Source organism: Nerophis ophidion, linkage group LG03 (assembly GCF_033978795.1).
Source record: "Nerophis ophidion isolate RoL-2023_Sa linkage group LG03, RoL_Noph_v1.0, whole genome shotgun sequence".
NCBI classification, from domain to species: Eukaryota; Metazoa; Chordata; class Actinopteri; order Syngnathiformes; family Syngnathidae; genus Nerophis; species Nerophis ophidion.
Genome location: NC_084613.1, coordinates 1,868,579 through 1,890,399, shown reverse-complemented (window position 1 = coordinate 1,890,399; position 21,821 = coordinate 1,868,579). Strand labels below are relative to the sequence as shown.

At 44.4% G+C, this 21,821-nt stretch overlaps 1 protein-coding gene across 3 annotated transcripts in view; it reads right to left on the bottom strand.

The window, feature by feature from the left end:
- pacs2 (phosphofurin acidic cluster sorting protein 2) overlaps positions 1 to 21,821 on the bottom strand; it is an 80,033-nt gene that overhangs the window by 26,625 nt on the left and 31,587 nt on the right. For 2 of the 3 annotated variants that reach the window (XM_061893883.1, XM_061893884.1), the window contains exons 4-12: positions 20,170 to 20,295; positions 19,953 to 20,112; positions 19,815 to 19,888; positions 19,672 to 19,752; positions 14,763 to 14,822; positions 13,073 to 13,221; positions 8,096 to 8,180; positions 7,963 to 8,025; positions 4,120 to 4,244 (exon numbers count right to left, since the gene is read on the bottom strand). In XM_061893883.1, coding sequence (XP_061749867.1) covers positions 4,120 to 4,244; positions 7,963 to 8,025; positions 8,096 to 8,180; positions 13,073 to 13,221; positions 14,763 to 14,822; positions 19,672 to 19,752; positions 19,815 to 19,888; positions 19,953 to 20,112; positions 20,170 to 20,295 — 923 coding nt within the window. The remainder of the gene's footprint in view (positions 1 to 4,119; positions 4,245 to 7,962; positions 8,026 to 8,095; positions 8,181 to 13,072; positions 13,222 to 14,762; positions 14,823 to 19,671; positions 19,753 to 19,814; positions 19,889 to 19,952; positions 20,113 to 20,169; positions 20,296 to 21,821) is intronic. The other variant, XM_061893885.1, reaches the window with a different exon arrangement.

Below are 21,821 nucleotides of genomic sequence, written 5' to 3'. Positions count from 1 at the left end.
CATACTGTCACCTCATACGTCACATACTGTCACCTCACACGTCACATACTGTCACCTCACACGTCACATACTGTCACCTCACACGTCACATACTGTCACCTCACACGTCACATACTGTCACCTCACACGTCACATACTGTCACCTCACACGTCACATACTGTCACCTCACACGTCACATACTGTCACCTCACACGTCACATACTGTCACCTCACACGTCACATACTGTCACCTCACACGTCACATACTGTCACCTCACACGTCACATACTGTCACCTCACACGTCACATACTGTCACCTCACACGTCACATACTGTCACCTCACACGTCACATACTGTCACCTCACACGTCACATACTGTCACCTCATACGTCACATACTGTCACCTCATACGTCACATACTGTCACCTCACACGTCACATACTGTCACCTCATACGTCACATACTGTCACCTCATATGTCACATACTGTCACCTCACACGTCACATACTGTCACCTCACACGTCACATACTGTCACCTCACACGTCACATACTGTCACCTCATACGTCACATACTGTCACCTCATATGTCACATACTGTCACCTCACACGTCACATACTGTCACCTCACACGTCACATACTGTCACCTCATACGTCACATACTGTCACCTCATACGTCACATACTGTCACCTCATACGTCACATACTGTCACCTCATACGTCACATACTGTCACCTCACACGTCACATACTGTCACCTCACACGTCACATACTGTCACCTCATACCTCACACACTGTCACCTCATACGTCACATACTGTCACCTCATACGTCACATACTGTCACCTCATACATCACATACTGTCACCTCATACGTCACATACTGTCACCTTATACGTCACATACTGTCACCTCATACCTCACATACTGTCACCTCATACGTCACATACTGTCACCTCACACGACACATACTGTCACCTCACACGTCACATACTGTCACCTCACACGTCACATACTGTCACCTCACACGTCACATACTGTCACCTCACACGTCACATACTGTCACCTCATACGTCACATACTGTCACCTCATACGTCACATACTGTCACCTCACATACTGTCACCTCACACGTCACATACTGTCACCTCACACGTCACATACTGTCACCTCACACGTCACATACTGTCACCTCACACGTCACATACGGTCACCTCACACGTCACATACTGTCACCTCATACGTCACATACTGTCACCTCACACGTCACATACTGTCACCTCACACGTCACATACTGTCACCTCACATACTGTCACCTCACACGTCACATACTGTCACCTCACACGTCACATACTGTCACCTCACACGTCACATACTGTCACCTCACACGTCACATACTGTCACCTCACACGTCACATATGTATACGCCCTTGCGGAGCAGAGAGGTAGCAGCATGGGTAACGTTAGCTGTGGTGCGAGTGGTAATATGAGAGAAAGTAGGTGCCAATCTGGTAACAAATGAAGGAAAAATTAATTCCTAAGAAAAAAACAGCAGGGGGTCCATCGCCTGGCGGTGGTTTGGCTTCAAGTGGGAAAATGTCAAACAGACAACTGTAATTTGTCAAGTATGCGTCAAAAGTGTTGCTAACAAAAGTAGTATTATTGCTAATGTGTAGCATCATTTCAAAAGTCACCCGCTAGAGAATGAAGAGTGCTTACTCTGCATTTCAACATCGCCGTTCGGTGCCACACGCCCACAAAATCATGCACAAAAGTGCACTTTATTTGTTTTAAAGTATTGTAGTGGCGTTCTGAACAAAAAGTGCACTTTAATTGAGTGTTGTTTTGATATGTCATCTTAGTGACATCATGCACAAAAGTGCACTTTATTTGTTTTAAGTTATTGTAGTGGCGTTCTGTACAAAAAGTGCACTTTAGTGTTGTTTTGATATGTCATCTTAGTGACATCATGCACAAAAGTGCACTTTATTTGTTTTAAAGTATTGTAGTGGCGTTCTGTACAAAAAGTGCACTTTATTTTAGTGTTGTTTTGATATGTCATCTTAGTGACATCATGCACAAAAGTGCACTTTATTTGTTTTAAAATGTCTCTGACAATCTTGCACTTTCTGTTTTGGAAATGACATGAATGTTTGTGCCACTGTGCCAATAACTGTTTACTAAATACACTTTTAGTTGTGATTTCCTTCTCTGCATGAAAGTTTAAAAGTAGCATATTTGAATGTAGACACATAGAATCATCATACTGCTGTCATTACATGCATCAAGTCTTCATTCGAGGCTAAGGCAAAATATCCACATATATATGGTGTATGGTCACATGACCTAAACATATATATGGTGTATGGTCACATGACCTAAACATATATATGGTGTATGGTCACATGACCTAAACATATATATGCTGTATGGTCACATGACCTAAACATATCCACATATATGTGGTGTATGGTCACATGACCTAAACATATCCACATATATGTGGTGTATGGTCACATGACCTAAACATATATATGGTGTATGGTCACATGACCTAAACATATATATGCTGTATGGTCACATGACCTAAACATATATATGGTGTATGGTCACATGACCTAAACATATATATGGTGTATGGTCACATGACCTAAACATATATATGGTGTATGGTCACATGACCTAAACATATATATGGTGTATGGTCACATGACCTAAACATATATATGGTGTATGGTCACATGACCTAAACATATCGAGATATTAAAAAAAGGCCATATCGCCCAGCCCTAGTTGTTGGTGTGCCATGTTGTTCCAGACCACAGCAAACATTACCTAGCTTGCCAAGGATTGTAATAAATCTATTAAAATATGACGGCCATAACTAGGACACACACACCTATACCTTTAGCCATAATGAGCCAGTCATTTCCAGGAGTTATCTCACTTTCAGAGTAGCCTCTGATTTACTAATGGTTTCCAATGTTGTAAAAATGTGTAGAATAAATATAACGTTTCAACATTTCTGTCAACAAACATTAGCTTCAGCCTGCGATAGATAGTAGGCTAACATAGCTAATATAGTTGCATTCAACACTTACACATTTTGTGCAGCTCCAGACTGATTGAGTGATACTTTTATTAGTAGATTGCACAGTACAGTACATATTCCCTACAATTGAGCACTAAATGCTAACACCCCAATAAGTTTTTCAACTTGTTTAAGTCGGGGTCCACCTTCATCAATTCATGGTAAAACAGATTAGTTTTTTATATTTTTACTTCAATATGGCTCTTTCAACATTTTGGGTGGCCGACCCCTGTGCTAGTCACACAGCCCACATTGCAGTATTTTGACATGATATTGTGGTAGAAATGTTGGGGATTTAACCCGGGTCCTCATCCTGTTCGTGACGCCAATTTAATGTGGTGGCCTCTATGGGTACGCTAATTTTATGTGGTCGAAAAGTCAATCTTAAACAGGAACAATAGAGAGTTTGTTACAACACTTTTAATTACTCACAATCAGATAGTACAAAGTTGGATTGAATCGATATGAAACCAGACAGTGTCTCATGAGACGAAAGATGGTGAACCCTCATGAAGGAATTAAGAAAGAGCGCACAACAGGCTTGGTCTTCCCTTCTTATTTATACGCTCCATGATGACCTGATTTGTAGCATAACAACTTATGTAACTGTCCAATGTTCAGGACAGTGATGAGCCACTACAGTATTAGTAGTGTGCAACATAGCGGCCTGCTGAGCGAGGTGAGGTGTCTGTCTGGCGAGCAAGCAGGTGTCCGACTCAATCTCATCTATGTCTTGTCGCACTGGGTGGATTTTATCATCTCTCAGGATTTATTATTCACCTATTTGCTCATTTTTTTTCATCTATTTCTACAGTTAGACATCTGTTGTTTCACTACTTCATATTCAAACTCGCTCAGCTTCACTTTGCTCCGTGTGTGTCCTCGCTACCTCCGCGTTTCTGTTTTATCTCCATACTTAATAATCCATATTTGGACCTTTCTCCATCGACTCGGAATAGTCTACGTCCGAATCATGGTGCATCTGTCAATCCATCAGTGCCTCAAAACCCCGAGTCAGTCGCACATTGATGATGTCACACGTTGTGTACCTGGTAGATGACAGGATGAGCGACTCGGTCTTGGTCATCCTGCCACTGGGGGGCAGTCTGTCCTGGAATGTGTCCATGTTGTCCAGCTCCAGCTCCGTGGTCGGCGTCACGGCCTCGGGATGCTCCTACGTGTATCATATATGAGACGTGATCAGATATGAGCGATTCTTATGACTCCCGTATGAAACATGATCGCAAACTGAACAAGAGGTTATCATGTCATTGTCTCATGTATGAGACATGATCAGATATGAGAGTCTCATGACTCACATATGAGACAATATCACATATGCGAGTTTCTCATGACTCAAGTATGAGACATGATCGGACATGACAGAGTCTCATGACGCATGTATGCAAGATTCTGATGACTCTCAAACAAGACATTATCACATAGATTCTCATGACTCATGTATTAGACATGATCATACAAACCCTGTTTCCATATGAGTTGGGAAATTGTGTTAGATGTAAATATAAACAGAATACAATGATTTGCAAATCCTTTTCAAGCCATATTCAGTTGAATATGCTACAAAGACAACATATTTGATGTTCAAACTCATAAACTTTATTTTATTTTGCAAATAATAGAATTTCATAGCTGCAACACGTGCCAAAGTAGTTGGGAAAGGGCATGTTCACCACTGTGTTACATCACCTTTTCTTTTAACAACATTTGGGAACTGAGGAAACTAATTGTTGAAGTTTTGAAAGTGGAATTCTTTCCCATTCTTGTTTTATGTAGAGCTTCAGTCGTTCAACAGTCCGGGGTCGCCGCTGTCCTATTTTACGCTTCATAATGCACCACACATTTTCCATGGGAGACAGGTCTGGACTGCAGGCGGGCCAGGAAAGTACCCGCACTCTTTTTTTACGAAGCCACACTGTTGTAACACGTGCTGAATGTGGCTTGGCATTGTCTTGCTGAAATAAGCAGGGGCGTCCATGAAAAAGACGGCACTTAGATGGCAGCATATGTTGTTCCAAAAGCTGTATGTACCTTTCAGCATTAATGGTGCCTTCACAGATGTGTAAGTTACCCATGCCTTGGGCACTAATGCACCCCCATACCATCACACATGCTGGCTTTTACACTTTGTGTCGATAACAGTCTGGATGGTTCGCTTCCCCTTTGGTCCAGATGACACGATGTGGAATATTTCCCCCAAAAATTTGAAATGTGGACTCGTCAGACCATAGAACACTTTTCCACTTTGCTTCAGTCCATCTTTGATGATCTTGGGCCCAGAGAAGCCGGCGACGTTTCTGGATGTTGTTGATAAATGGCTTTGGCTTTGCATAGTAGAGCTTTAACTTGCACTTACAGATGTAGCGACAAACTGTATTTAGTGACAGTGATTTTCTGAAGTGTTCCTGAGCCCACGTGGTGATATCCTTTAGAGATTGATGTCGGTTTTTGATACAGTGCCGTCTGAGGGATGGAAGGTCACGGTCATTCAATGTTGGTTTCCGGCCATGCCGCTTACGTGGAGTGATTTCTCCAGATTCTCTGAACCTTTTGATGATATTATGGAGCGTAGATGTTGAAATCCCTAAATTTCTTGCAATGTCACTTTGAGAAAGGTTGTTCTTAAACTGTTTGACTATTTGCTCACACAGTTGTGGACAAAGGGGTGTACCTCGCCCCATCCTTTCTTGTGAAAGACTGAGCATTTTTTGGGAAGCTGTTTTTATAGCCAATCATGGCACCCACCTGTTCCCAATTAGCCTGCACACCTGTGGGATGTTCCAAATAAGTGTTTGATGAGCATTCCTCAACTTTATCAGTATTTATTGCCACCTTTCCCAACTTCTTTGTCACGTGTTGCTGGCATCAAATTCTAAAGTAAATGATTATTTGCAATAAAAAATAAAGTTTATGAGTTTGAACATGAAATATGTTGTCTTTGTAGCATATTCAACTGAATATGGCTTGAAAAGGATTTGCAAATCATTGTATTCTGTTTATATTTACATCGAACACAAATTCCCAACTCCTATGGAAATGGGGTTTGTACAAGAAAATTGTCATGACCCACCTATGAGACATGATCAGATATCCTCATGACTTGTGAGACATGATGAGAAACTTGCATAGACGATGAGAGACATGCGTGGGAGACATGATCACATGAGAGCTTCTAGTGACTGGTGTGTGAGACTTGAGGGTGAATGAGCTGTGTTTGTATCATGCTTTTCCACCTTCCAGGTACTCAAAGCTCCTTGACGCTGGTGATTGACGGCTACACAAATCGACTTTTACTGATTGATTGACTAGCATGGCAGAAGCTGCGGATCGAACCAGGATCCCTCAAGTTGCTGGCACAGCCGCTCTACCAAGCTCAGACGTGAGAGAATGTCATGACTCACATATGAGACACGGTCATACACATTGTCGTCCTCATGACTCACATATGAGACATGCTCAGACACATTGTCGTCCTCATGACTCACATATGAGACACGGTCAGACACATTGTCATCCTCATGACTCACATATGAGACACGGTCAGACACATTGTCGTCCTCATGACTCACATATGAGACACGGTCAGACACATTGTCGTCCTCATGACTCACATATGAGACACGGTCAGACACATTGTCGTCCTCATGACTCACATATGAGACACGCTCAGACACATTGTCGTCCTCATGACTCACATATGAGACACGCTCAGACACATTGTCGTCCTCATGACTCACATATGAGACACGCTCAGACACATTGTCGTCCTCATGACTCACATATGAGACACGGTCAGACACATTGTCGTCCTCATGACTCACATATGAGACACGGTCAGACACATTGTCGTCCTCATGACTCACATATGAGACACGGTCAGACACATTGTCGTCCTCATGACTCACATATGAGACACGGTCAGACACATTGTCGTCCTCATGACTCACATATGAGACACGGTCAGACACATTGTCATCCTCATGACTCACATATGAGACACGCTCAGACACATTGTCGTCCTCATGACTCACATATGAGACACGGTCAGACACATTGTCGTCCTCATGACTCACATATGAGACACGCTCAGACACATTGTCGTCCTCATGACTCACATATGAGACACGCTCAGACACATTGTCGTCCTCATGACTCACATATGAGACACGCTCAGACACATTGTCGTCCTCATGACTCACATATGAGACACGCTCAGACACATTGTCGTCCTCATGACTCACATATGAGACACGGTCAGACACATTGTCGTCCTCATGACTCACATATGAGACACGCTCAGACACATTGTCGTCCTCATGACTCACATATGAGACACGGTCAGACACATTGTCGTCCTCATGACTCACATATGAGACACGGTCAGACACATTGTCGTCCTCATGACTCACATATGAGACACGGTCAGACACATTGTCGTCCTCATGACTCACATATGAGACACGCTCAGACACATTGTCGTCCTCATGACTCACATATGAGACACGGTCAGACACATTGTCGTCCTCATGACTCACATATGAGACACGCTCAGACACATTGTCGTCCTCATGACTCACATATGAGACACGCTCAGACACATTGTCGTCCTCATGACTCACATATGAGACACGCTCAGACACATTGTCGTCCTCATGACTCACATATGAGACACGCTCAGACACATTGTCGTCCTCATGACTCACATATGAGACACGCTCAGACACATTGTCGTCCTCATGACTCACATATGAGACACGCTCAGACACATTGTCGTCCTCATGACTCACATATGAGACACGGTCAGACACATTGTCGTCCTCATGACTCACATATGAGACACGCTCAGACACATTGTCGTCCTCATGACTCACATATGAGACACGCTCAGACACATTGTCGTCCTCATGGCCGAGTTTGCTGGCGTCGTTGTGGATCTGCAGGCAGACACAAGAGAAAGGTATGAGGGACTTGAAATGTCCAGCAGGGTCCAACAGGACGTCTCACCACACTGGCCGACTCCAGCTGGCTGCTGTGGACGCTCCCGATCTCCGTCTGCGAGCTCGACAGCGACAAACCCTCGAAATATGGCCTGCAATGCAAGTTAGTAAGAAAGTACATTTTATTCATGAAGCCATTTTCAAAATGACAAAGCGCTGTACAAAACATAGGTGAAGTAAAACAACAAGAAGTAAAACAACAAGAAGTAAAACAACAATTCAATGAAAAGAACAGGGGCAACATTACGGTAGAAAAAGGATGCAAAGTGGATTAAAATGATAGTTAAAAGATATATTAACTAAAAGCTTTACTAAAAAGAGAAGTTTTCAGATGTTTCTTCAAAGTGTCAACAGTCAAGATCACTGAGGGACTGCAGCGAGTTGTTCCAGAGTCTGGGGACTATAGTCTGGAATACCAGGTCTCCACGGCTTTTAAAACAACTTTTTGGGATCTTTAGAAGACCCTGGCCTGAAGACCCTGAAGAGTAGGGGAAAAACAAGTCAGAGATTTACTGAGGGGCCCCAACCGTGCAATTGGAGAGTAGGGGCAAAACAAGTCAGTGATGTACTGAGGGGCCCCACAATGCAATTGGAGAGTAGGGGCAAAACAAGTCAGTGATGTACTGAGGGGCCCCACCATGCAACTGGAGAGTAGGGGCAAAACAAGTCAGTGATGTACTGAGGGGCCCCACCATGCAACTGGAGAGTAGGGGCAAAACAAGTCAGTGATGTAGTGAGGGGCCCCACCATGCAACTGGAGAGTAGGGGCAAAACAAGTCAGTGATGTACTGAGGGGCCCCACCATGCAACTGGAGAGTAGGGGAAAAACAAGTCAGTGATGTACTGAGGGGCCCCACCATGCAACTGGAGAGTAGGAGAAAAACAAGTCAGTGATGTACTGAGGGGCCCCACCATGCAACTGGAGAGTAGGGGCAAAACAAGTCAGTGATGTAGTGAGGGGCCCCACCATGCAACTGGAGTGTAGGGACATAGGAGGTCAGTGATATAGTGAGGGGCCCCACCATGCAACTGGAGTGTAGGGACATAGGAGGTCAGTGGTGTAGTGAGGGGCCCCACCATGCAACTGGAGAGTAGGGGCAAAACAAGTCAGAGATGTACTGAGGGGCCCCACCATGCAACTGGAGTGTAGGGACATAGGAGGTCAGTGGTGTAATGAGGGGCCCCACCATGCAACTGGAGAGTAGGGGCAAAACAAGTCAGAGATGTACTGAGTGGCCCCACCATGCAACTGGAGAGTAGGGACATAGGAGGTCAGTGATGTAGTGAGGGGCCCCACCATGCAACTGGAGAGTAGGGACATAGGAAGTCAGTGATGTACTGAGGGGCCCAACCATGCAACTGGAGAGTAGGGGCAAAACAAGTCAGAGATGTACTGAGGGGCCCCACCATGCAACTGGAGTGTAGGGACATAGGAGGTCAGTGATGTAGTGAGGGGCCCCACCATGCAACTGGAGAGTAGGGGCAAAACAAGTCAGTGATGTAGTGAGGGGCCCCACCATGCAACTGGAGAGTAGGGGCAAAACAAGTCAGTGATGTACTGAGGGGCCCCACCATGCAACTGGAGAGTAGGGGCAAAACAAGTCAGTGATGTAGTGAGGGGCCCCACCATGCAACTGGAGAGTAGGGGCAAAACAAGTCAGTGATGTACTGAGGGGCCCCACCATGCAACTGGAGAGTAGGGGAAAAACAAGTCAGTGATGTACTGAGGGGCCCCACCATGCAACTGGAGAGTAGGAGAAAAACAAGTCAGTGATGTACTGAGGGGCCCCACCATGCAACTGGAGAGTAGGGGCAAAACAAGTCAGTGATGTAGTGAGGGGCCCCACCATGCAACTGGAGTGTAGGGACATAGGAGGTCAGTGATATAGTGAGGGGCCCCACCATGCAACTGGAGTGTAGGGACATAGGAGGTCAGTGGTGTAGTGAGGGGCCCCACCATGCAACTGGAGAGTAGGGGCAAAACAAGTCAGAGATGTACTGAGGGGCCCCACCATGCAACTGGAGTGTAGGGACATAGGAGGTCAGTGGTGTAATGAGGGGCCCCACCATGCAACTGGAGAGTAGGGGCAAAACAAGTCAGAGATGTACTGAGTGGCCCCACCATGCAACTGGAGAGTAGGGACATAGGAGGTCAGTGATGTAGTGAGGGGCCCCACCATGCAACTGGAGAGTAGGGACATAGGAAGTCAGTGATGTACTGAGGGGCCCAACCATGCAACTGGAGAGTAGGGGCAAAACAAGTCAGAGATGTACTGAGGGGCCCCACCATGCAACTGGAGTGTAGGGACATAGGAGGTCAGTGATGTAGTGAGGGGCCCCACCATGCAACTGGAGAGTAGGGGCAAAACAAGTCAGAGATGTACTAAGGGGCCCCACCATGCAACTGGAGAGTAGGGGCAAAACAAGTCAGTGATGTAGTGAGGGGCCCCACCATGCAACTGGAGAGTAGGGGAAAAACAAGTCAGTGATGTAGTGAGGGGCCCCACCATGCAACTGGAGAGTAGGGGCAAAACAAGTTGGTGATGTAGTGAGGGGCCCCACCATGCAACTGGAGAGTAGGGGCAAAACAAGTCAGTGATGTAGTGAGGGGCCCCACCATGCAACTGGAGAGTAGGGGAAAACAAGTCAGTGATGTAGTGAGGGGCCCCACCATGCAACTGGAGAGTAGGGGAAAAACAAGTCAGTGATGTAGTGAGGGGCCCCACAATGCAACTGGAGAGTAGGGGCAAAACAAGTCAGTGATGTACTGAGGGGCCCCACAATGCAACTGGAGAGTAGGGGCAAAACAAGTCAGTGATGTAGTGAGGGGCCCCACCATGCAACTGGAGAGTAGGGGAAAAACAAGTCAGTGATGTAATGAGGGGCCCCACCATGCAACTGGAGAGTAGGGGCAAAACAAGTCAGTGATGTAGTGAGGGGCCCCACCATGCAACTGGAGAGTAGGGGCAAAACAAGTCAGTGATGTACTGAGGGGCCCCACCATGCAACTGGAGAGTAGGGGCAAAACAAGTCAGTGATGTAGTGAGGGGCCCCACCATGCAACTGGAGAGTAGGGGAAAACAAGTCAGTGATGTAGTGAGGGGCCCCACCATGCAACTGGAGAGTAGGGGAAAAACAAGTCAGTGATTTACTGAGGGGCCCCACCATGCAACTGGAGAGTAGGGGCAAAACAAGTCAGTGATGTAATGAGGGGCCCCACCATGCAACTGGAGAGTAGGGGCAAAACAAGTCAGTGATGTAGTGAGGGGCCCCACCATGCAACTGGAAAGTAGGGACATAGGAGGTCAGTGATGTAGTGAGGGGCCCCACCATGCAACTGGAGAGTAGGGGAAAAACAAGTCAGTGATGTAGTGAGGGGCCCCACCATGCAACTGGAAAGTAGGGACATAGGAGGTCAGTGGTGTAATGAGGGGCCCCACCATGCAACTGGAGAGTAGGGGCAAAACAAGTCAGTGATGTAGTGAGGGGCCCCACCATGCAACTGGAAAGTAGGGACATAGGAGGTCAGTGATGTAGTGAGGGGCCCCACCATGCAACTGGAGAGTAGGGGCAAAACAAGTCAGTGATGTAGTGAGGGGCCCCACCATGCAACTGGAAAGTAGGGACATAGGAGGTCAGTGATGTAGTGAGGGGCCCCACCATGCAACTGGAGAGTAGGGGAAAACAAGTCAGTGATGTAGTGAGGGGCCCCACCATGCAACTGGAGAGTAGGGGCAAAACAAGTCAGTGATGTAGTGAGGGGCCCCACCATGCAACTGGAGTGTAGGGGCACAGGAAGTCAGTGATTTAGTGAGGGGCCCCACCATCCAATGCACATTGAAATGCCCATCCATTTTCTACCGCTTATTCCCTTTTTGGTGTCGCAGGGGCCGCTGGCGCCTATCTCAGCTACAATCAGGCGGAAGGCGGAGTACACCCTGGACAAGTCGCCACCTCATCGCAGCACATTGAAATGTCAGGACTAAAATCTTCAACTCAATGCAGAATTGAACTGGAAGGTGATGAAGACTGGATGAAAGGTGGGTGATCTGGACTGGTCTAGGTGCAGCGGCCTAAAGTCTGGCAGCTGCATTTTGCACAGTCTGAAGTCTCTTTAGCTTGTTAAAAAAAGTGAAAAGAGAATTGAAATAGTCGATACGAGACAAAATGAACGCGTAAATCATCATTTCCGGATTCAATTTTGACATGACAGTGCAGACTATTTTCTGGCACAGAAACACTATTAGCAAATATAATGTTCTTATTTAACAGTATCACAATCTCACTGTATGATATCATCACAGTTACAAGGCCACAGTATGATATCATTGAGGTATATTCTATGTCTATGTCCCCCTTTTAGAAGAATTATGTGTAAGTTATCACTTATGCTTAAAGGCCATTGCTATAGTTATTATCAATTGTGCTGAAGTTGTACTTTTCTATCCGTGCAAAGGGACAATCTGCAATCTTGGATTGCTTTCGTCTCTTATCAGTGTTTGTGTCCAGAACATCAAGTACCGTGACGTAGACAAAGCAGAGACAGTGCAATATCACGAGTGTCAGCACATTTGCATTTTCTGAATAGTCATATATTGTGTCTAACTGGGGCTGCTGAAGTTAGCCCCCTTCCTTCAGCAGCAGCCTCAGTGATGTAACCAGGGACCTCCCAAATAAATAGAGGAGCACGTGGGACTGTACCTTAGAGTGTAGGTTGGATCTGTAACTAAAAGTACAGCCCAATACGTCTCTCCTCATTTGAGCCAAATTGAACTCTGTCTATGCATGATTCCTTGCTTCTTGTCTGTTTAATAGATGTCATCAGTGTTTGAACCTGACACCCTCCCACCCCCAAAAAAACTTAAAATGCCACAGTGTGCAAAATGAAGTTGCACGACATTTTGCTGTTGACATTTTTTTAGACAAGTACACTTAGTTCTTGAGGAGATCTTTGTGTGTGTTGATTTCATGTTCAGGAACTGACTTGAGTTTGGGTTTCGGTGTGCTCAGGACGCTGTCGTCGTCGTCCAGTTCTGCTTCGCTCTCGCTGGGGTTCTCAAACTCCACACTGTCCAGATCCTCTTCCTCCACCTCGGGAGGAGCCTCAGCCAGATCCTGCTCAGAGTCCAGAACCTTCACACGTGCACACACACACACACACACACACACACACACACACACACACACACACACACACACACACACACACACACACACACACACACACACACACACACACACACACATTCTTGTATTAGTTACTTTCTTGAGACCTGAGACAAATGCCTCCCTTTAGGACCACCCTTTCTAGAAATATAAAGTTTTGTACTTACAATGAATAATATGTACATACTATTTAAATATAAAATAGCTTGTTGTGAAAAACGAGTTAGAATTTCACAAGAAAAACTTTGAATTTTGGCAGAATTATAATAAAAGTCATCGTTTTACTCGACGCTAGTCAAAACTTTACAAGAACAACATAACAACTGGCAATATCGTGAAAAAAGCTGGAACTTTACTCAATGAGTCACAATTTTACAAAAAAACACTTACAATTTTGGCAACTTTATGAAGAGTGGGAATTTTATTCGACATAGGTCACAATTTTATAAGAACATTTTAAAATATTGGCAATATTGTAATAATAATTAGAATTTTTATTTGGCAAAATGATGACAAAAGTTATAATTTTACTACAAAAATGGCACTATTTTGCAAGAATAACAAAACAACTGGCAATATCGTGAAAAAAGCTGGAACTTTAGTCAATAATGGTCGCAATTTTACAAAAAAAACGCTTAACATTTTGGCAATTTTATGAAAAGAGTGGGCATTTTACTCGACAAAAGTCACAATTTTATAAGAAATGTTTAAAAATATTGGCAATATAATAGTCAGAATTTTTATTCGGCAAAATTGTGACAAAAGTCATAATTTTACTCAAATAATGTCAGTATTTTACAAGAACAACAAAACAATTGGCAACATTGTGAGAAAAGTCAGAATTTTATACGACAAATGTAACCATTTTGCATTAAAAAGTAATAATTTTACACAAAAAGGTAATAATTTTATGATAAAATATTGCAATATTACAGAAACAGAAAGAATATGAGAAATTCTTCCCAATTTTATCAGAAAAAAGTTGACACATTGTGAGAAAAAGACTGCTTTTAGTGATTTTTGTTGTTGTTTGTAATTGGTTTTTAATCCTCATTATTTACTTCGTTATTACAGTATGCTTCTATATACGTGTGTATTTTTTTTTTTTAATTAATTTAGGCCAAAGGGTGCACATTTCTTCAACACACTTGTTATTTCATATGTTGACCAGAGGGGGGGCACTTTTAAAAGCGACACACAGTCAACGTGAAAAGTCCCTCCTCTTTGGGACCGCCCTCATTTTGATAGATGTCGCCACAAATGAGACATCGTCTATGAGATGCAATGTTATATGTCATCACTTCTTCACACCTCCTCATATGGAAGATACTGTTCCTTCTTCATGTCTCCACAAATGGCAGGTGTTTAAGTTGTGATCGGTGGGTGACATGATCGGCGTCTCCCCGCCTTCCACCCATGTGCAGCTAGGATAGGCTCCAGCACCCCCCCGTGACCCCATAAGGGACAAGCGGTAGGAAATGGATGGATGAATGTTCGGTGTGGCTCACCTCGTCAGAAACTCGGAACCTCTTGAGAAGAGCGACCACCCTCTGCTTGAAGTTCTGCTGCTGAAAGAGCAAACAATCAAGTCAGCTTCTGTTTGAAAGAAAACACCAAACATTTTACTGATTCATCTCATGAAAAATCAACAGAGGAGCAAGATGGCGCATTAAAGGCTTTCTTTTATTGTTTTTTCCAAACCAAGTGTCCGCATTGTTTTAATGACAAATATAATCTAGCTACAAATGAGGCATAATGATGCAATATGTACATACAGCTAGCCTAAATAGCATGTTAGCATCGATTAGCTTGCAGTGACCAAATATGTCTGATTAGCACTCCACACAAGTCAATAACATCAACAAAACTCACCTTTGTGCATTCATGCACAACTTTATAATGTTGGTGGACAAAATGAGACAGAAAAAGAAGTGGAATAAATCACGTCTTAGAAATGCATGTAAACAAACTAGGGTGAGTTCAAGGACCGCCAAAATTAGTAGGACAAAACAGCGCTCACTCAGTACTCGCATGTTTAATATAAACAGTGTACTTTCTAACAATTGAAGTGAAGTGAATTATATTTATATAGCGCTTTTCTCTAGTGACTCAAAGCGCTTTACATAGTGAAACCCAATATCTAAGTTACATTTAAAGCGGTGTGGGTGGCACTGGGAGCAGGTGGGTCAAGTGTCTTGCCCAAGGACACAACGGCAGTGACGAGGATGGCGGAAGCGGGAATCGAACCTGCAACCCTCAAGTTGCTGGCACGGCCACTCTACCAACCGAGCTATACCACCCCAATTAGGGAGGTTTGTGTCATGTTTGTCCTCCTACAGAAACTATATTAAAACAAAAAATATATTTTTTTATATTTTTTCCCCTCATCTTTTTCCATTTTTCATACATTTTTAAAAAAGCTCCAGAGAGCCACTAGGGCGGCGCTAAAGAGCCGCGGGTTGCCGACCCCCGACTTAGCCTAAGCATTACCTTTTGCGTCAGTTTCGTGTTAAAAAGTAAAGTTAAAGTAGCAATGATTGTCACACACACATACTAGTTGTGGTGAAATTATTCCCTGCTTTTGACCCATCACCCTTGATCTCAAAATGGGAGGTGAGGGGAGCGGTGAGCAGCAGCGGTGGTCACGCCCAGGAATCATTTATGGTGATTTAACCCCCAAATCCAAGCCTTAATGTTGAGTGCCAAGCAGGGAGGTAATGGCTCCCATTTTTATAGGGATTTAAACTCACGAGCTACCGATGTCAAGGCGGACACTCTAACCACTAATCCACTGAGTCGGTTCACGTTAACCTTCATCTTTAGCGCCCGGTCACTTATTTTCAGCCTTAGTTTCAAACTTGTGTTTACTTTCAAAGGACTCCGGCTTATTAGTGATTCCCAAAGCCCAAAAAAAGTCTGCGGGCTATAGAGCATTTTCCGTTCGGGCTCCAGTACTCTGGAATGCCCTCCCGGTAACAGTTCGCGATGCCACCTCAGTAGAAGCATTTAAGTCTCACCTTAAAACTCATTTGTATACTCTAGCCTTTAAATAGGCTCCCTTTTTAGACCAGTTGATCTGCCGCTTCTTTTCTTTTTCTCCTATGTCCCACTCTCCCTTGTGGAGGGGGTCCGGTCCGATCCGGTGGCCATGTACTGCTCGCCTGTGTATCGGCTGGGGACATCTCTGCGCTGCTGATCCGCCTATGCTTGGGATGGTTTCCTGCTGGCTCCGCTGTGAACGGGACTCTCGCTGCTGTGTCTTGGATCCTCTTTGGACTGGACTCTCGCGACTGTGTTGGATCCATTATGGATTGAACTTTCACAGTATCATGTTAGACCCGCTCGACATCCATTGCTTTCCTCCTCTCCAAGGTTCTCATAGTCATCATTGTCACCGACGTCCCACTGGGTGTGAGTTTTACTTGCCCTTATGTGGGCCTACCGAGGATGTCGTAGTGGTTTGTGCAGCCCTTTGAGACACTAGTGATTTAGGGCTATATAAGTAAACATTGATTGATTGATTGATTTTGCATCTTCATTAGCTTGAGTGGAGGGCGTAGCGTATTTTTCAGACCACATCGGATTTTAAGACGCACTGTCAATGAAGGCGTCTATTTTCATACAAAAGGATTAAAGGGGTCGTATTAGAATTATTTTTTCGACATTTAAAAGACTTCCTTGTGGTCTACATAACATGTGAGGGTGCTTCTTTGCCCCAAAACATTGCATAGATGATGTTCTGCACGTCATCTTCAAGCCACTTTCTGTCTTATGTACCTGGCTGTAATGTGTAATGTTCTATATTCTCAATAAAACATCACCGTTTTGGTCTTGCTTGCTTACTGGTACCTGTTAGTGTCATTTACTGAACAGGCGTCAACCTGCAGTCCACACATACCACTTATCATTACACCTTGTATCAACACCAAAATAAGCACACCCAGATGTAATATTTACATAAGGCGCTGCAGGTTTAAGTGAACTGTCCATTTTTTTGAGAAAATGCGAGGATTTCAAGGGCGCCTTAAAGTTGTAAAAACACAGTACTTTTTAGCTTTTGCTTCATTTTCAGCTTTTTGTCTGCTTTGTCCCTATCTTTAGCGTTAGCTCAGTTAGCTTTAATAAGATAGGACAGACGCTATTCATCCCTCAGAGGGGAAATGATGTGTGTGCAGTGCACTTTGAAAAATGTACAAAAAATAAGTTCAAACACATGAAAACAAGGAGGTAAACATTAAAGAAAAAAGGACATCAAATACATTAGCTGCCATTTCACCAGCGCTATTTCTACAGACTACAGCACGGGTGTCAAACGGAGGAAGTGCGGGCTTGAACGGGTTTTATCCGATGACTTTGCCAAGTATGAAAATGAGCCGAAATGTTTGAATGAAAGAAACTGCTGTTCTAAATGTGTCCACTAGATGTCGCAAAAGCAATTCTTTGCATCTTCGTAGATGACGCTACATGTTTGAAAAAATAAATAAACCACATGATGTTAGTGCACTAGTCCAGGAAAATGAGCAAACTACATAAATAACATCCTGTAATTTGATATTACTTTTTTATTTTGACATTTTGAACATTATTGAGTTGACTGATGAACATTACCACTTTTATTTAGAAAGTATAAATAAGGACAAATAAAGATGCAACATCCATCCATCCATCCATTTACTACCGCTTGTCCCTTTATGTGTTACAGCGCACGCGCAGTCTACTTTTCCCTCCTGCATCTGAGTGCCACAGTTCCTCATCTGACTGCTCGCTGAGCGCAGCACGCCCACGGAGCGACAAGCCTGCACTCAATCGCACATCTGCACACCTGGAATTGATGAGGGCGAACTGGATAAAAGATCAGTGGACCCAAGGATCAGCGTGGGAACTTAGTTTTCATGGTGTAGCTACCCTAAGCGACTACTTTATGCTCTATTCTTGTTTTTTCTCTCCGTGGCTTGACTTGTCCACTTGTCTTCTCCCGTGTCCCCGCAGTACCCTCCGTCACCTGGTAAGTGAGTTGTGCGTCTCACTTTTCCCCGTATCTCCTTCTGTCCTCTGACTGTCTCCCTCGTTCCTCGACTCCTCGCTCGCCCCTGGACTCTTGACGCCTCTCTCTCGCCCCTGATCATCTGCCTGCCCCCTGGACTTCCTCGTATCTCGTTCAACACTTTGGTAACACCCACTTCAGTTAAATTCTACACAGTCTTACACCATAAAAACTCGAGTTTTGTCACACTTCATTTCCTTAGTTCATTTGTTAATATTGTTTATTATTCTTATTATATATATATTGTCCATATGTATAATAAATTATTGAACATTAAAACACCCTCTGATGTCAGTTGCCGTCACCTCCCCTTAGTCCCCTTTAGTCAAAACACATCATTATGTTTTGTACATTTTCAGAATGTGCTTGTTCTATTTTAAAACAAAGACAACAATCTGAAGTTGTCTTTATCTTTAAGTTATGGTGTCCGGCCGACTTGGGAGTAGATTTGTCTCCATGCGGCCCCCCATCTGAAATGAGTGTGGCACCTGACGGAGATAGATATCTACATATATCCATATTTAAGAGTTATTTCTTTCTATAGTCATATTTCAAATAACTAGTGTTTTCCATTTGTACTCTACTGCTCGCCTGTGTATAGGCTGGGGACATCTCTGCGCTGCTGATCCGCCTCCGCTTGGGATGGTTTCCTGCTGGCTCCGCTGTGAACGGGACTCTCGCTGCTGTGTTGGATCCGCTTTGGACTGGACTCTCGCGACTGTGTTGGATCCATTATGGATTGAACTTTCACAGTATCATGTTAGACCCGCTCGACATCCATTGCTTTCCTCCTCTCCAAGGTTCTCATAGTCATCATTGTCACCGATGTCCCACTGGGTGTGAGTTTTCCTTGCCCTTATGTGGGCCTACCGAGGATGTCGTAGTGGTTTGTGCAGCCCTTTGAGACACTAGTGATTTAGGGCTATATAAGTAAACATTGATTGATTGATTGATTCCTATTTTTTTTTCTCATGTCCATTGTACACTGCAAGTTAACCTTGGCTTTAGGAATGTTAGGAGAAGAGATACTCATTTTCCTTATCTTATCCTGTCGCCAGCTGAAGAGAAGAATAGACATGTGTATTTGTTCTGGAGGGTGGGGGCGAGAGACATATTGAAGAAGACAGCGCTTCCGTAATGTTTTCAGATCAACTTGGCGACGCGATTTGAATGTGTTGTTTTTAGGTTGGTCTCTCCAAAGCTTTGGAATAAATTGCAAAGTACCTATTGTGTTCTGGGTAATCATTTAAACTCAGGTTATGTGTCATTAAAAGAACTTGGGATTGACCAGTAACTTAAATTCCCTTTGAGAACATCTGGTCCAAACGCAACACACCCCTGCATACAGGAAGACAAAAGCCTGAGCGTCTCACTCTGGTGATGGACGTGGTCCTGACGATGGACCTCCTCAGCTTCTTTGGCTTGCGTGCGTCGTAGTCGTCGTCCTCCAGGTCCTGAGGACAAATAAAAAGCGTGACGTTTGGGACAAAGACAAACTCCAACTGGGACGTCCGACCTGAGCTTGCACGGCGTCGTCGCTGGCCTCCGGATCCGAAGAGAAGCTCTCGTACTCCTCCTCCGAGTAGTTGTCTGGAGTGCAAGACGCTCGTCAGCCATCTTAACTTGTTACCATGGAGACCGTCGACGCAATTACCAGAACATTTGGTCTTCTGTCCTCCCTGTGCGGCGTCTTCGTGGTCGACGGGCTGACTGGACAGCGAGAAGATCCAGATCTCCGCCACCTTGCCCAGCGTGTCCTTCTGGTTGCCACACAGAGAAAGAAACTGTCCTCCTTCTGTGGGATGCTGCATCACCTGAGGAGCGACAAGCGCGTCAACAAAAGGACGGCGACGCAAAAGCGGGCGTCGTACCTCCGCCATGTCGATGGAGCCCGCCGCCAGCGTCTTGTAGCCCAGGATGGTTCTGTTCTTGTAGCGCTTGCGTCTCTGCAGGAGGATCTCCAGCTTGTTGCCTTCCCGCTTCAGGTAGTGTGGGTACTGGCCGCAAGGAAAAACACCTTTCATTTTCGGCTGTCACACACACACACACACACACACACACATGCACACACACTAGAGATGCGCGGTTTGCGGTCACAACCACGGAGTCCGCGGATAAACCGTGGGTCGGGCGGGTGACATGACAAAAAAATAGGTTTTAAATAGATGCGGGCGGTTAGCGGTTGAACCAATTCTGAAATATATACAGGTTCCTGTCATATTATTAGAATATCATGAAAAAGTTGATTTATTTCAATAATTCCATTTAGAAAGTCAAACTTGTAGAATGTATACATTCATTCCAAACAGACTGATACATTTCAAGTGTTTTTTGCCAAAAAGGAGATGATTATAGCTGACAACCAATGAAAACCCTCAATTCAACATCTCAGAAAATTAGAATATGGTGAAAAGGTCAGATATTGAAGACACCTGGTGCCACACTCTAATTAGCTAACTAACTCAAAACACCTGGAAAAGCCTTTAAATGGTCTCTGGTTTTGATTCTGTACGACACACAATCATGGGGAAGACTGCTGACTTGACAACTGTCCAAAAGATGACCATTGATACTTTCAAGAAGGAGGGCAAGACACAAAAGGTCATTGCCAAAGAGGTTGGATGTTCCCAGAGCTCTGTGTCCAAGCACATTAATAGAGAGGCCAAGGAAAGACAAAGATGTGCTAGAAAAAAGTGTACAAGCAAGAGGGATAACTGCGCCCTGGAGAGGATTGTCAAACAAAAATGTGGGGGAGATCCACAAAGAGTGGACTGCAGCTGGAGTCAGTGCTTCAAGAACCACCACGCAACGACCTATGCAAGATATGGGCTTCAGCTGTCGCATTCCTTGTGTAAAGCCACTCTTGAATAAGAGACGTCAAAAGCGTCTCGCCTGGACTCAAGACAAAAAGGACTGGACTGCTGCTGAGTGGTCCAAAGTTATGTTTTCAAATTAAATTTTGCATCTCCTTTGGAAATCAAGGTCCCAGAGTCTGGAGGAAAGACAGGAGAGGCACAGAATCCACGTTGCCTGAAGTCCAGTGTCAAATTTCCACAATGGGTAATGGTCTGGGGTGCCATGTCATCTGCTGGTGTTGGTCCACTGGGTTTCCTGAGGTCTAGGGTCAATGCAGCAGTCTACCAGGAAGTTTTATGCTGCCTGCCGCCGACCAATTTAATTAAAGCAAGCTGGGCTCTCATAACACCTGAGGGTGCAACAGACTGCTGGACTCCATGTATTGCTGCAGCAATTCAGGCAAAAGGAGCTGCAACTAAGTATTGATTGCCGTACATGCTGAAACTTTCCATGTTCATACTTTTCAGTTGGCCCACATTTCTAAAAAATATTTTTTGGTACTAGTCGTAACTAATATTCTAATTTTCTGAGATACTGAATTTGGGATTTTCAGTAATTGTCAGTACTAATCATCAAAATTTAAAGAAATAAACATTTCAAATATATCACTATGTGTGTAATGAATTGATATAATATGTAAGTTTCACGTTCGGAATATAATTACTGA